Here is a 16,084-nt window from a genome sequence, read left to right as displayed (position 1 = left end):
TTCTGACTTAATTTACCTTGATTTTTCAAGCATATCTGTATTTTTCCAGTACATTCCTAAAAAACTTTGTAAGTATCAAACCATTGGTAGCTATGTTAGGCTTTTTTGGCATGATTTTTGAGGAATAAAAAAAAAGACCACCCACAATTTATAGCAATGCAGTACAAAAGAAACAGGTTGTTGTGCACAAATAAAAAACAAGGTCCCTAATATAGGAAAGTGCACAAAGACAACAAACCCTCATCAGCCTAAATCACTTTGTCCCAGAGCAGAAACCAAAAGCAACCAATCAGCAGGTAGCATTTAAAAAAAATGCAAGTTCCTGCTATATAAAAATTTAAATTTAACTGTAACTTGATTCCAGAAAACCATGTATTTTTTAAAAATAATATATGGTTTCACTTTTAAAATATGGTTTAACCTCTCTATGGACACCCACTTACAGAGAGGGTCCCTAGCAGCTTTCTCTCTTACACAACCATGTCAACAAAAGACATAACTCAGAAAGGGCAATGACTGGCATGCTTATGCTCCAACAGGTGGTGTGACCTCACTGGCATATTTCTATAGACAGACTCTTCCTTTTCCATGTGTTCAGTGCTATCATATGTCCTTCGGTATCCTCATATGACACAATGATACATTTGTGTGATCTTCGTCTAAAGTATAATGGAGCTCTGCCTCTCCCTTCACTTTCAGGCCTGCAATTGGCATACAGAGCCCACAAACATAGAAAAATAAGTGGTACTAAGCAAAGTAACATGTTATATACTGCTAAAAGGAACTGAACACACTAAGCTGACTTAAAATTTCTATAATTATGCTTTAGTGCATGAAGATAAACATCTCCTCTAACATATTCAGCGTAATTCTGGGAATTTGCCATTGTACAATATATTTTAGCTTGACAGAAAATCCACCAGGCGACTCTCTTTCATTATTGGAAAACACTGGCCCAAAAAGAAAAGACACACCATACCAGTATTTTACTTACCTTTCACAGGCGTCCCTATTCACATTTCAACCATTTTTGGATTTTATTCCTATTCATCCCAGTCCCCTATGTGGTACCTTTCTTACTAATGATGCCATTTGCAAGCAACATGCCACCTGTACAAAGGGTCACTTAAGTGCAATGTGTAAAGTGCAATTTCAGATGCAATTTGAGAAGCAGCGAGAGTTTGAAGAAGGTAAAAGATAAGTATAAAACTCCTCATTGGCTAAAGTTTGGGAACAGAGCAGACAATAGATGCTGGCAATGTGCACTGTGTTTTAATACCCTGAAAGGTCTGCACGTTTTTGAGAAAATTTGAGAAACTGGGGGGCGCCCTGGGGTGTAAATGTGATGTGCAGAAAGAGCCAGTTGTAGGTTATCTTTAACAAACATACTGCAGTGATCTTTCTGTGCAAAAGTCTCTAAAGTACACACTATCTATGTATAGTGCATACATAGTGTATAATACAGGTGTAACTTGTACTGCCCAATAATGAATAAGTTCGCAATATTTTTAAAAACAATGCAGTCTTTTTTTACTACACCAGAGTCTTGCTGTTGCATGCGGACGTTTGTTTTCACAAAACAGACACAAGTTGCAGCCAAAATTGTAATAGTGCAGATTGCAGCAACTCCAGCACTATGGATGCACATTTCTAATAAATTCCATCAATAAACACAACAATTGCATATATTTTAGTTTGATTACACTTGCGTCTGTGATCGTAAATGAGCCCCATAATTTCTTACTGTGTTTGGTAATTTCTACTGGTGCCCTGCCTAGCAATACGGGTAACTTTCCTACTGTGTTGTGTTAAAATCAGAAACATGAGTCTAACTGACATTTCAATACCTATGTTTGCACCCTATATAGTAATCTTCAATCCTAATATTATACCATATTTTTATTTAGGAATAATTCTGACACAGGACAGTATTCTAAGATGTTAATAGTTTCAAAGCTGATGTTTCCTCAGGCCAACACAGCCTGAATCCATCCCATGTCTGCAGACAAATTTAACAATGGCACCTGCCATTCACTAAGCAGACGCTTATTTGTTATTTCAGACCAAGTTGTCTGATATGTTCAATCCCATACAAGAGAAAATAACAAAAGTAGCAGATGCACTCATAGTTTGTGAGCAATCTGAATTACTACAAAGAGTAGTACTATGAATACATAAAAATGTAAAAAAAACAAAGAGCCTAATTCATATGCACAGTAATTTTTATGCTCAGAGTAGAGTAGCCCTTGCGAGCACTAATTAAATCCGGAACGCTCCTAAAAACATTAAAAAACATTTAGCTATGAACTGACATTTCTGACAATAAGTAGCATACATTTCATAAAAGTGTCCAGGGCAATACTGCTGGATAAAAATATATTTGCTTTTAAGCGATGGGACTCCCAATGAGCTTTTATATACAAATTTTAAGTACAAAATGCATTATTGTTCATGCTAAAAAGGGGAAAGGTATTTCTGACACAGTTTGTCTGTATTGCTAATATTAATAAAATGCAATGACAAAAGTGAATATGCAATGATTAGCCAAGGCAATGCACTGTGCTCCCTCTAGTGTCTGTAAAATGTGTTTTGAGTAGAACATTAACAATACAACACTAAGGGGGTTATTTATTAAAGGCCGAGATGTGTTTCCCGAAAAAATTGAGATTTCAAAAGGTTGTTTTCAGTAAAAACTTGAATTTTCGGGTTAAAGAAAAAATTTTTTTTTTCGGGTTTTAAAAAAATAAAAACTCGAATTGTTCAATATTTATTATGTACAGAATCTGCAAAAAGCTTGAATCCGATAATTCTCCAGCTAAAACCTGTCGAGGTCATGAAGAAGTCAATGGCAGAGGTCCCTTGAACCATTTGAAGATGTTTATAGCCGTCATGGTATTTGGGTTTTTTCCGGTGGCTTGTGCTCAGAAACTCGATAAATTCGAGAGACTCAAGTTTTTTTTTTGTTTTTTTTGCAGAAAACTCAATAAATTAGAGGATTCGGGTTTATCACAAACTCGACCTTTGATAATTAACCCCTAACCTTTTTCTTGAGGTTCTAAACCAAATATAGCCAATGTGGCACTTCCCAGGCAGTCCTTGGAACTGAAGTTCAACAAAAGCAGAGGGATACTCAGTCTCAGCTGATTGGCATTGCACAAGTTTCCTGCCTCATTAAGTCTGTTTGTGCATATTTTCATATATAGTTTGTTACAGATCAATAGATTTCTTAAAGGAACAGTTAGGGGTAAAAATAATAACTAGGTAAATAGTGCAAAATTTTAAAATGTTAAAAAAATGTTATCTATAAAGGCTGGCGTAACCGGATGTCTGACATAATAGCCAGTATCCCCAACTTCCTGCTTTGCAGCTCTCTCTTAGTCTCTCTTAGTCAGTCAACGACTTGAAGGGGCGCCAGATGGGACATAACTTTTCAGTGTGTTTCCAATTGATCCTTAGCATGCAGGTCAGATTTAAAAGCAAACAGTTCTGACCCATATGCCCCCCCCCCTCAAGTCACTGATTGGTTACTGACTGAAAGCAATCAGAGAACTGCAAAGCAGGAAGTAGCGAACATTTTTTTACCACGCTAATTTGTGTGGCCACACCCCCTAATTACCATGTTAATTTTACCAAATTTCGCAGGTTATTAAAGTTTGAACATATTTCTGTTTTTTTTTTCCAGTTATTACAGTTTTGCTATTGAAGGTGAATTGCCCTTTAAGCTGTGAGTCTAACTTTTCCCAAGGGACCTGTTATCCTAAATTGTTACAATTACTTATTTGCTTATTTAGATTGCTTATCTAGATATATTTGAATTGTTACAAATGTATCTTATCTTCTGTTGTGGCTGTTCTGGGCTCTCTGCCAAATGCCAATTAAGTTTGAAACTTTGTTTCTTTTTCAGACTGTTCAGTGCAGAGCAAAACGGGACTTTCAATTACAAATGAGGGACTGCAGGTTAAGCTGTCAAAAGAGGGACTGTCTCTCTAAAAATGGGACAGTTGAGAGGAATGGGATTCTGCCAAAACCCAGAAGTGATGTCACGCACCTTCATGCGCCACCAGAAGTGATGTCATGCACATGCACAAATGGTGTCCTGAAGCCACTGAATGCTTACTGCACATGTAGGGCCAATATTTAAAAATAGATTTTTTAAAAATCACGAGGATGATGTATGGTGAGAGGAGACCAAGGACAGGCCGCCGAAATGAGAAAAGCTCCGGATCTGGCCAAATACTATTATCAGAATCTCAATTCTAATTTTCATATTCACAACTATATATATTCTACTCAGGCAAGGGTGTATCTGGAACCATACTGGGTTTACCTTGACATGGTACAGTTGTTTGGCAATTGTATTTTTAATTTTTCTTTCTTGTATATTTATGGTAAATTTCCACACTTCTGTTATACTTTATTTTTTTTTAGTCTTAAATCAGTCCCATGACCCTCTTTGTATTTTTGTATTCTGCTGAAAGGAAAGCCACGTGGTTGCAGTACCCCCAACACCAGTCCCTTTAATGGAAGCCTTATACCTCTAAAAATGGATGTTGATCTTAGAGAGCACGGTCTTATAAAAGCTACAGTTAGTAGAGGATGCCCGTGAGGCCAACGTTTTGATCAGGAGACACTTTTACCAAGAGGTGAAACAATGCAGGGGATGTGAGATGAAAAATATAACCAGAGGTAAATAGTTAAGGCCAATAAATGTAGTTTTCATTGACCAGGAATGGTGGACCTGCAGCAAAAAAATATTGTATGCACGGGCTCTGAATAAATGACTGATACACATGGGGCCAGACAATGTCTATTGAACAACTGCGTATTTTAAATTTTTATATATAAACACACACAACTACACCATCAAAAGAGTAAGTGTTATTAGTATACACAAGATGACTGCTGAATAAGTACTTAAAATAATAGAAAAATGTTTTTATAATGTACAGTAGGTTTGCTCAGATGGCTGCTTACCAGTGTGGAAAGAATCTATAATTATTTGTTAGACTCATAAAAAAAATCTTAACATGACATTCTGTATAATAGACACACTTAAAAATCCAGTCGGATCGAGGACCAAATTGGTTTGTTGATGCGGCCCTAAATTTGACTGCCCATATTCTTCTCATTGGGATATGATCGTTGGGCCCCACTTATCGCGGAGAGATCTGCTCATTTGCCGATGTTGGCAAACTAGCGGATCTCCCTATGTATGGCCAGCTTTAAATGTTGCTGAACTAGGAAAAGTCCTAGCAAAACACAATAGGGTTGTTTTTGGTACAGGTAGTACAAGTTTGGTACAGGTCTAATCACCTAGAGAAACCACTGTTGGTACCATTTACTGTTCATCTGTTTAAAGGAGAACTAAACCCCCTTCCTAAAAAGTAAGTCCACATCCACTAGGCCCCATTTGCCACTTCCTTCCCACATAGTCCACTATTTAAAAAAGTTTGCTGAATGTCACACAGACCTCCCTATGCGGAGTAGTGCAGCGGAGCTCACTGGCACCATATTCAGTATCTACTCTTCTTTCCTTCGGCTAATTACAGAGCTTCCCGCACACAAGCAGAAAGCATGAATACCAAAGTGCAGGCCTGGATTTGTGGAAAAGCCACCAAGGCCCGGGCCTAGGGCGGCAGGATTTTAGGGGGTGGCATGCTGCCCAACCACACCCACATTGGTTTAGAGACACTGGAGATAAAAGGTTTTTTTAAAATTTCCTGTGCGCCAATCCCCATTGCTCCGGTCTGGATGGGATACAAGGGAGGAGACGGGAGCCAAAGTCGCTCCAACTGCGTGTGCGTGAAAAAACAGTGTCGGTAGTCCTTTAGTGAATGTATCCAAAGATACTGAAGATGGCGCCTGTGAGCTCCACTGCGCTACTCTGCATGGAGAGGTCTGCGCAACATTTAGCAGCATGTATTCAAAAAGTGGACTATGTGGGGAGGAAGAGGGGAGGGGGCGAATAGGGGCTAGTGGATGGGGAATCTCTCTTTAGGGAGGTTAGTTCTCCTTTAAAAGCATACATTTTTTTGGTTGCTATAGATTGCTGCACCTGGAAAAACTTTATGCCTTTTATATCATATGTAGATATATATTCATGCTAATTTACATTCCTCACAAAATCACACTTTGTAAATCATAAAATGTCAGAACACTTGGTAACAGAATGAAGGAACCCCCAACATTTCAGGAATATCCCTGTCAGCAGTTTTCCTCCATACATGTAAGCTTTGTATCAGGGCCTGTTTTTTCATGGACAGTTATTGTTACACAAGTATGGACCTGTTATCCAGAATGCTCAGGATCTGTGGTTTTCTGGATAAGGCCTCTTTCTATAATTTGGCTGTCCATACCTTAAGTCTACCAAAAAATAATTGAAAACATTAGTTAATAATAGGATTGTGTTGCCTCGAATAAGGATACATTATATATTAGTGTGTCGCTAAGGAAGCCACGCATTTCAGTCCTTCATTGCCCTACTCTAATAGTATTAAAATATGCAACATTTAATTAAACATAATAACAAACCAAAGCAGTGAACAGAATACTGTGGTGTTACAAGAGCGGCTAAATCTGCTCTGTATAGAAAATCTATATATACATAGTGCCTTCCTCTGAAGAGAAACCTAGATGACGAGATGCCAATCGTTTTGAAAATATATATTCAGTAATGCTAGTTGAAATGTTTGAATGTTCCTGACATGAGTGAATTTAATACTAAGTATAAATCCCATTGAGGTGCTATGAATCATCTGGGAGGCTTAAATTAGATTAACTGCTCGGCAGAAGCACAATACAGAGGGTGATTGCCTAAGAGGAAATTATTTATTGCCCCTAGTGGCAGATGCTTGAACTTTAAGAGATTTTAGACTAAGCTCTTTATCTAAGCCCTCATGACAGGAATCTAATATAAGTGAAATGATTTCCCTAATAGGACCCAACTTCAAGCCATCCAAACATGGCAAGCCATTTCCAAACTTTAAAAGAGAAAACACATTGTGTCCTGACTGTGAAGCAAAAGCATGGAATCATTTTGCTCACAGCTTTTTTTTTTTTCTCCCTTAAATTGAATTTTCGTTGTCTGCCTGCAAATTTGCCTGAAAAGGTTTGTCATGTTTAGGTTTAATAATTATAAGTACATTTTTTAAAAAAAATATTATTATAAATATTATTCTAAATCATAAATAAAAGAAAATTGAGATTTTGTATTATGATTAAAAAAAACACAAGAAGAGCTATGTATGTGGTTTTGCAAGGATAGTAGTCAAATAACTGTAACATTGTGTTACATATCAGCTGTCCATGCCAACACTGCAAATAGATTCATTGAAGCACAAGCACTGATCATTATAATCCCCTAACCGGCAAATATGAATCACTTCTGTGTTTTTAAAAATGTACAGATTACCTCTTATTATGAATATATAAATCCTAACTTCTGCAGCTGTCATTATCGCTATTGTTGCTTTTATTTTATTATGTTTTTCTGTGCAACATATTTTCTATTTACCCCACTGCTATGTTCGCTATTATCACACAGTGATAGAATAATTGTCTTAAATATACATATACTGATTACCATCGGTGATAAGGAAATACACTTCAGCAGATATAACCCATGATCTCAATACCAATAGAACAGCAAACCAGCAAAGCAAATACTGTAAGACAGTAAGAATCATACAAAAAATATTAATCGACCTCCCTGGTTTTCCTATGGAAAATAAATATTTACTGCATTTATTAACACACAGCAATCACTAAGCAATCTACAAGCACACTATATAGCATATATATTCAGATTCCAATCATAAATACATTCACAACATCAAGGTGATTTTTCAGACCTACCCACATGTATCAACGCTACAAACAAACAGATCTGTTATCAGAGAACCTATTACAGATGTCGAGGCAAGTCCAACAAAACATATAAGGGTTTGGATAAAAAGTCTGAAAAGAAGACTGCATGATTTGCATGTCCCAAAACATGAACACACTTATTCTGAAAAATGGAACATTGTATTCACATTTTTACAATTAATTCTGACAGGAAATTATTTGGTAGAAAGTGATTCAGGAAGACTCGGTGCAGAAAGTAACATGTGAGCGGAACAATAAATATACAGATCTTGCCATGTATATTCATATCACAGAATTAAATGCAGATCCCATGCCTGTTCTATTGTATACAAGGGAGGTGCATTCTGTGCTGCCTAATAAAGCACTCTGCAGTATCCCCATTGCAATCACAAATCACTTCAAAATTACTTTTTAGAAAATCACAATAGGAATCTGCTTTGTAAAAATATTTTTTTTTTCATATATAATGTCCTTTAGCAGTTTTCTGTGTCACAGATATAACAGCCAATTACAGGATCAGAGGGAGATCAGGATGAAAAGAAAAAGAACTGCAGATGACTTGCCAGGAATGTAAAAAAGAAAATATACATATCTGCTACATCCCAGCACCTCAAGCAGCAGCAATGAGATAATGCGGTCCTCGGGCCTGGATTAATCTTACCTGTACGTTTTATGATTCTGATACATGCAATGGTAGCAGATTATTAGCATTCTGTGTGAATGCACTGTCCCTTCTTTGATATCATCGTTTTAAAAATATTTTAGTATTTTGCAAATCACTTTGGTCTTTTCACTAAGCAGCAATTTGTATTTATACCAAACGTTAATAGGTTTATTAAGCAGTTTAAGCTTCAGCAATACAGTACGTTTTGCACCCCAGTTAAATACATGCTCTTCCACAAAAGGGAGCCCACAGACCCACATTATGTTTATAACTAATACTTTAAGTCAAACGAAAGTATAATATTGTTGCGATTTAAATGACATGTGTAGCTGTATAAATGGGGTGCACGCATAACATATGAAATAAAATAATATGATGCAAGATTGGCCATTCTGTGGCGGTCAGATTAAAATGTGCATTTATAGCTGACTCATATTGCTGAATAGAAAGCTAAAGCAGTGTTCGGTTTTAACAAGCAACACCAGGAAATGGAGGAACCGTCAACCAATCAAGCAACATTCTATTAAGCTCTTTCACATTTGGCATGTTACAAATATTTTTATTGATTTGATTCTTCAAAGCCATGCTGCAGCAAAGAAGTAAGAAAGCATCCTTATAAACTCATTTTGCACAAAGCAATCTATGGTTATTCTGAGCGTTTCCCCTACAAATGATGTAAGGATACACTGCTCTATTCCTAGCATAAAATATGCTGTCAAATAACTTTCCAAATGGATGAGACAAACAATGAATCATTCCTTTCTTTGTATTTATTGGTTTCACTTAAACATTTGACTCAAAATTAATCTTTAAAACCTCAAGTATCATATAACTCTTCTATGGAACTATAATAGTACACTGTCATGAAACATCTACCAGACATATTCCCGGCTGCCCTAAGCAGGACATGGTAAAAACTTTTCTTTCTCATTCCGAATGGAAACCTTGAAACAACTGAAATATTGCACAGATTTTCAGGAAACAAGTGCACTGTCATGGGCATTTAAAACATATCAGCTTGCTCCATAATCGGCTTCTGGCTCTTTGTCCGCTAATGATTGAGACAAAGAAGCACAAGTGTACGGGAATCATTAGGTTATCCTAGCAGATAATACATGCAAATAAAACAATCTAATGTGCTGATGACTGCACTAAAGTAATCTGCTTCTAAAAAAGATTAACCTAAGTAATACAATAGCCTATCTACTGTACGCCACTGGGGAATTGCCTGAATAGGTAGAATCAGTGCCGAGAAACAACCAAGTACAAATTAACTACTCCCACTCGAATATCATTTAACATCACACCCTGATAAGGGCTAAGATACACTGAACCACTTATGTATAAAAGCATGCGTGTGTTTGTCTAACATGAAAAGGCATATGGGTTTTCATTGACACACCTACTAAAGCTATTAGCTGTTCCATTCAAACACCCAAAAATAATATTTAGTGTGTAATTATGTGGTTACACAGAACAATAATGACTGATGCAAACTTTTGTTTTGGTATAACTTCTACCAATTATATCCATTACTGGCAATTAAAGAAAAAAATTTATCATAATGAGCATTTTTCCAAACATGGCCCTGTCATCGTTATAATCAAAAACATGCTCTAAACCTCTCTCATATTCATACTGCAGAACTGTAGCTGCCTAACAATATCAGGCCCTTACGCTGAAAGTTGCAGTCAATAACAGTTTCAAGGATATTTCTACTAAAAAAGTACAAAGTAAAAATAAAAAATTGTGTGACTAGGTTACATGGATTAGAAAAGCAACTTGCGGGAAGAATGTGAGATCTTTGAGAGTAATAGCATGACAGCTGACTATTACAAACAGATGTGTGCGTCATCTCAATGGTGGACCACAAGAGAAGCTCAGAAGCCCATATATGTATTTATTTGCGACCAATGCCAAATTCATGCTGCATTTTGATACACGATATTGGTAATGTTACAGTTAGGTTTGAATATTGGATTTGGTTTCTTCAGATATCACAGTATAAAAGTATAACTACTCTGCATACACTTAAGACAAACTAGAGAGAAAAAGATACCCTAAATAAACAAAACGTTTTAACTAATGTTATAACAAAGAGAGAGAGAGACAGATAGACAGACAAACAGACAGAGAGAGATAATAGGTTGTTCTGTTAAAGCAGAAGAGTATGTAAAAAGTAGGTAAGCTGATTGATACTGCCCTCTTGTGTGCAGAGGTGTGCATGACAACACTGTTCTAATTCATTCTGTATCATAAAATCACTATGGTAAGAATATTCACAGTATTGTTGCCGGTAGGAGGGCATTTCAGGGAGATTAGTCGCCTGAAGTAGCAAAGATTTATTGTAGGCGACTAAATGTCCCCGTGTGCCACCACCCTAAGACTTGTTGCCGGATTTTATTCTGAACTAACAGTTTCTCTCTTCCATTTTACACAGTTTATTATGTATTGCTAATACATAAATCACCCTATGTTTATAGATGATACAACCAGGCTTCAATCAAACAGGTGTTTCAACAATCATTACCTTTAGCATCATAATAAATGGTCTACCTGACTTGGGGAGTTTAAAAACTAAAAAGCATCATATGATGGCAGTAGGTTGAAAGTTCACATTCGCAAATCAGAATTTGATTCGAACATGAGAAGTCACTTTATGTTATTTTATAGACACTGGAACATATTTTGGAATCAATGGGACATTTATATTAAGCTAGCCATTAAGCTAGTCTTTTCACATCTCAGGTCAGGTCTGGAAGTATAGGTAGAAACAGTGAATGATCTTGCCTTAACCCATCAACTTTTACTTTTTTTGGGGGGTGCCTTCCCTTCAAGTTCCCTTCAAGAGTAAGGTAGAGTCCTGTGCGGGTCCATTTTTTGGAACCCGTACCCGATCCGTACCAGCAACCTGGACCCCCAGCATGTATTCTTACCCGCTTGGACCCGCTATCCGACCAGCAAGTAACTTATCCGCAACCCCGACTCACTGATCTTCAAGAATCAGGAAATGCGGTCATTGTAAACTGGAAGTGACATCATCGGAAGTAGGCATAATGAAAAAAAAAATGAGTAAAACAAGAAGTGCTATCATTGTAAACCGGAAGTGACATCATCGAAAGTAGCCGTGATCAGAAAAAAGGAGTAAAAATAGCTATTGAGAAGACCCGCGGCCCGACCTGTGACCCGCAAACCCGCTTCTATACCCGCACCTGGAACTTCTACCTGCAACCCGCAGGGTACTTCAGGTTAACCGCGGGTAACCCGCGGGTACCCAACCCGCTGCAGGACTCTAGAGTAAAGGTTCTCCATAGGAGGCAAGCAATTATGTGAATCCAAATCGATGCCTTGGATACACAATTGCTATTCCTGTTCTGACCATAAGTCAAAAGACTATTTGCTACAGTGAAAACTGTGACATTCTGTGTTTTTTTCATACAGTATTAACCTGAAAGGCAAAATAACCCCCTTTTTTACATGCGCTCTTTTACTTGGGCTTATGCAGAAAAGGTGCATGCACACTATCTGAATTTACAGTCATACAACCCCTCCCTTGCATAGTTCCATTGTGAAGTGATGGAATTCAGAACTGGAAGTCCTTCTGCTTTCCATAGTGGGTGGTGCACAGATTGTTTGACAAGCAAAGGGACTTCAAGTTCCAGAATCAAGTTCTCTTGTTTTGTTCCACATTAACAGTGGAACAAAACAAGAGAAGGATTGCATGTGTCTTTGAGGCGGAGGGACAGGGAAATAGTTCATATAGGTCACAAATATCCTCTCAATGACTTCCTTTCAATCTGTAAAAAAACATTTGTTTTTGGAAGTTCAGATAAGGTTTATGCACCTTTTCTATAGAACTCATGTCTAGACAGGGGAATATATTTTCCCTTTGAATTAATTTTTATTTCAGTATTGGAAATAAGAAGCATAATATCTTGTTTTAGAGTTGCGGAACACAGAATTTAAGCCCAACACTTTGATATATACCATGTGTTTCTTTACACTGCAACATGTGTTATAGACAGCCCTTCCTACTGGCACTGAAATGGTTAATGCTTTAACAACCATTACAAAAATGAAGACCGACTATAAAGTTTAATAAAGGTTAATATTAACAAGAACTGTCTCACATTCTCTAGCTAATGTCTCTGCGACTGTTTAATCGGCAGACTGTTACCTAACTACTCTAGAGTATAAACAAGATTCTAGTTTCTTTTCTCACCAATCTTTTGAATGTTGTCTTTCCCACTGAAAAGCCTTTCATAATGTGTTAGAGCTATACAAATGAAAACCAATAATACATGTACTATTTTTGTGTTGTGATATAAAAGCCTGGGTCACAGAAATTCATGTTATGAACAGGATATCTAAAACAAAGCAACAGTAAAAAAGCAAACTGCCCTTTGTTGCAGCATAAAAGCAAAGTAATAATATAACTTTTTCATTGTTCCACCCATTAGTTGTGCTGTTTTGTTTAATACGTGTTGCCTAGTTTTCCAAATGACCAAGACAAAACAGTCTGAACAAATGTTCTCAAAGCTCTCTTTAAGCATGTTAAAACAAGACTGACACCAGATTAAGTACAATGCCTATTTTTAGTCAGTGTTTTCCCTGGAGGGGTCCAGGTGAGTTGAGAGATATTACACAGGAGTAAAGACAAGGAAAATGCCGAGGTCAGAGTGGTGAAAGCTCTTTTGATTGAAAATCCTATTGACACTTGAAAGCACAAAAGTCTACATGTTAAATAAAGGAAAGCATATTTACATATTACACTTACACAGAAAAAGTGTAATGAAAAGGAAGCAAAATAAGGTTAGTGTATCAAACAAAAGACAAAAGACAAAAGTCAGCGGCGATCCCTTTGAAGCCTTGCAGTGTGTAAGCAAGGCAGGCAACTGCATGCTCTCTAGTTTCAATTTCCTAAAAGTCATTACAGTCCAATTTGCTTGCTATACTTCTGTATCCTTTTATCAGCCGGGTCTGAGGGAGTTTTTGGGCTAGTGTGTGCAGTGTCGGACTGGCCCACCGGGATACCAGGAAAACTCCCTGTGGGCCCAGTTGTCAGTGGACCCTCATACTTCTAACCATTTGGCATATATCATGGTCATTCCCCATTTCTTTTTAGGAAAAAAGAAGCTTAATAATGGAAAAATAGAGTATAGTAAGTACAGATAAAAGACTTGGAGAATTAAGAGGTTAAGCGAGTATAGGAGGAATAATAGTTTAGAAAGTGGGCCGATGGTCTAAGGTTTTCTGGTGGGCCCCTGGCATCCCAGTCCGACACCGAGTGTGTGATATTCGGAGTCCATTCTTATTTTTTTAACATAGAGAAAAAGAAGGGGGATTAATCAATGCACATTCGCTGGTCCCCTTTCTCATAAGTAATCCAATATTTATGCAAACACATCTATTTACAAAAACAGGGCTTTTTAGTTACAACGTTTTGATCATAGAATTGGTAAGCCACCATACCTTGACTTGGTATGGAGGCTTACTAATTTTATGATCATAACTTTGTAACTAAAAACCCATGTTTTTGCAAATAGATGCACTTGCATAGATACTGGATTACGTATGACACAGGGAACCAGGGAATGTCCATTGATCAATGCCCCTTCTTTTTCTCTATGTTTGTAGTTAATTTGGCCAGATCAGTAGCACTTCCATTGTATTTAAATATATTTTTACTTAGCTTTGGAGTGCTCCCATAACCCCCCTTTTTTGTAATTTTTTTTTTTTTTAAACGGCTACATTAAAATCAGTGTTGAATGTGCAGCAGAAACAACATAGTAATGTTTACACTGGCAGATGCACTATTGATATTCATAGGGAATCTAATCTATATACACAAGATATATATACACGAGATACTGTGTATATATATATATATATATATATATATATATATATATATATATACACACACACACACACACACACACACACACACACACACACACACACACACACACACACACAGAGGTGCTTCGCCAATGAGGCGAGTTGAGGCTGTCGCCTCAGGCGGCAGCGCCCCACTAGGTACCAGGGGCAGCAAAAACGCTGGTACTTTAAGAGCGAATTTCTGGGGGAGGGGGGGGCAGCAGCAACTGCTGCTGCCTCAGGGGCCGGAGGGGCCAGGATCGCCCCTGCACACACACACACACACATCAGATGGAAAATATATGTGTATATGATAACCTACAAACTGCAGGGCAGAGAACAGAATGGGCAAGAAATGCTGCTTTCAATACCAATTACAAATAGAGTAAAACCTCAATTTTACATCCCCATAGTTTTCCTTATTTTACATTGTTGTTTTGTGGTCCCACCTATATATTATGCATAATAAATTTCCCTGATTTTACATTTTCCTATATTTTACACATTTTTTCTGATCCCCTGAAAAATGTAAAATAGGGCTTCAAAACTACTGAACATGTTTAATGAATGTATGATTGGTTTAAGGTGAGGTAGGTGAGGGTAGATCAAGTTCATTATTGGCACAGAGTCAAAGTGAAGTAACATACAGCACACTCACCAATCGGATTTCTGTCAAAAAACAGGATTGGAGCGTTGAGAAGGGATTGGAACATTTGATTGTGCAAAGTCTGAGCGGCATAAACAAGAACACGGAAAACCAGCAAGCAACGCAGGACACCAAAAATGATTGTTGCAGCTGTCAAACCTAAATAAGAAACAGAACATATAAACATTACAACAAGTGTAAATTCTAACTCATGTTAACCGGTTGCCCTTTATTTCTTTGACAAACAGATTGATAGAAACGTTACACAACTGCATCACTGTCACCTTTACTTTAAAAACCTACGGAATGTTGAAGACTGTTAGCGCACAGTTCCACCTACTGGTATCTCTTATTACTTCATCTTACTGATATAACCTACAGTTATTGTATTCCTGTAACGGGAAATATTGTATTCATGTAAAGGGAATTTATTAAAAATGCACTATAAACGAGGAACAGGTTCTTGTGCTCCACAAGCATCCTTAGGCTCTAAGCAGTCAAAACTGACACATTGATCAATTGGTTTGATAAATGTGTAAATCTGTTTCCTGACTGCCAGGAAAAATTCTATAGAAGAGATTCATGTTTAACCCTTTCATTTTCCAAGTTTCTGGCTGGTCATTGTCGGAGGTAATGTCATACTGGTCTTAATGCTAGGATTAAACATCCAAAATACTACAAAAAAACGACATAAGAGTTGCTTGTGGATATCCAAGGAGGGATGTTCTCAGTCACCCTAAACTGAAAACAAAAAAAGTACAATTTAAAGGGGTAGTTCAACTTTAAGTATGTTATAGAATGGCTAATTCTTAGCTCTCAAATAGGGGGTCAGTGACCTCATCTAAAAAAAAACAAAGCCCTGTAAGGCTACAAATTGATTGTTATTGCTGCTTTTTATTACTCATCGTTCTATTTGGGACTTCTCCTATTATTCCAGTCTCTCATTCAAATCAATGTATGATTACTAGGGTAATATGGACCCTAGCAATCAGATTGCTGAATAAAAAGCTGCTGAATAAAAAGCTTAA

At 37.2% G+C, this 16,084-nt stretch overlaps 1 protein-coding gene across 2 annotated transcripts in view; it reads right to left on the bottom strand.

The window, feature by feature from the left end:
• abcc4.L (ATP binding cassette subfamily C member 4 L homeolog) overlaps window positions 1–16,084 on the bottom strand; it is a 140,538-nt gene that overhangs the window by 69,329 nt on the left and 55,125 nt on the right. For both annotated transcript variants that reach the window (XM_018247248.2, XM_041582429.1), the window contains exon 19: window positions 15,069–15,215. In XM_018247248.2, coding sequence (XP_018102737.1) covers window positions 15,069–15,215 — 147 coding nt within the window. The remainder of the gene's footprint in view (window positions 1–15,068; window positions 15,216–16,084) is intronic.

This window comes from Xenopus laevis, chromosome 2L, assembly GCF_017654675.1.
Source record: "Xenopus laevis strain J_2021 chromosome 2L, Xenopus_laevis_v10.1, whole genome shotgun sequence".
Taxonomy (NCBI): domain Eukaryota; kingdom Metazoa; phylum Chordata; class Amphibia; order Anura; family Pipidae; genus Xenopus; species Xenopus laevis.
Note: the sequence above shows the minus strand (reverse complement) of the source record. Positions and strands in the feature narration are given on the sequence as shown.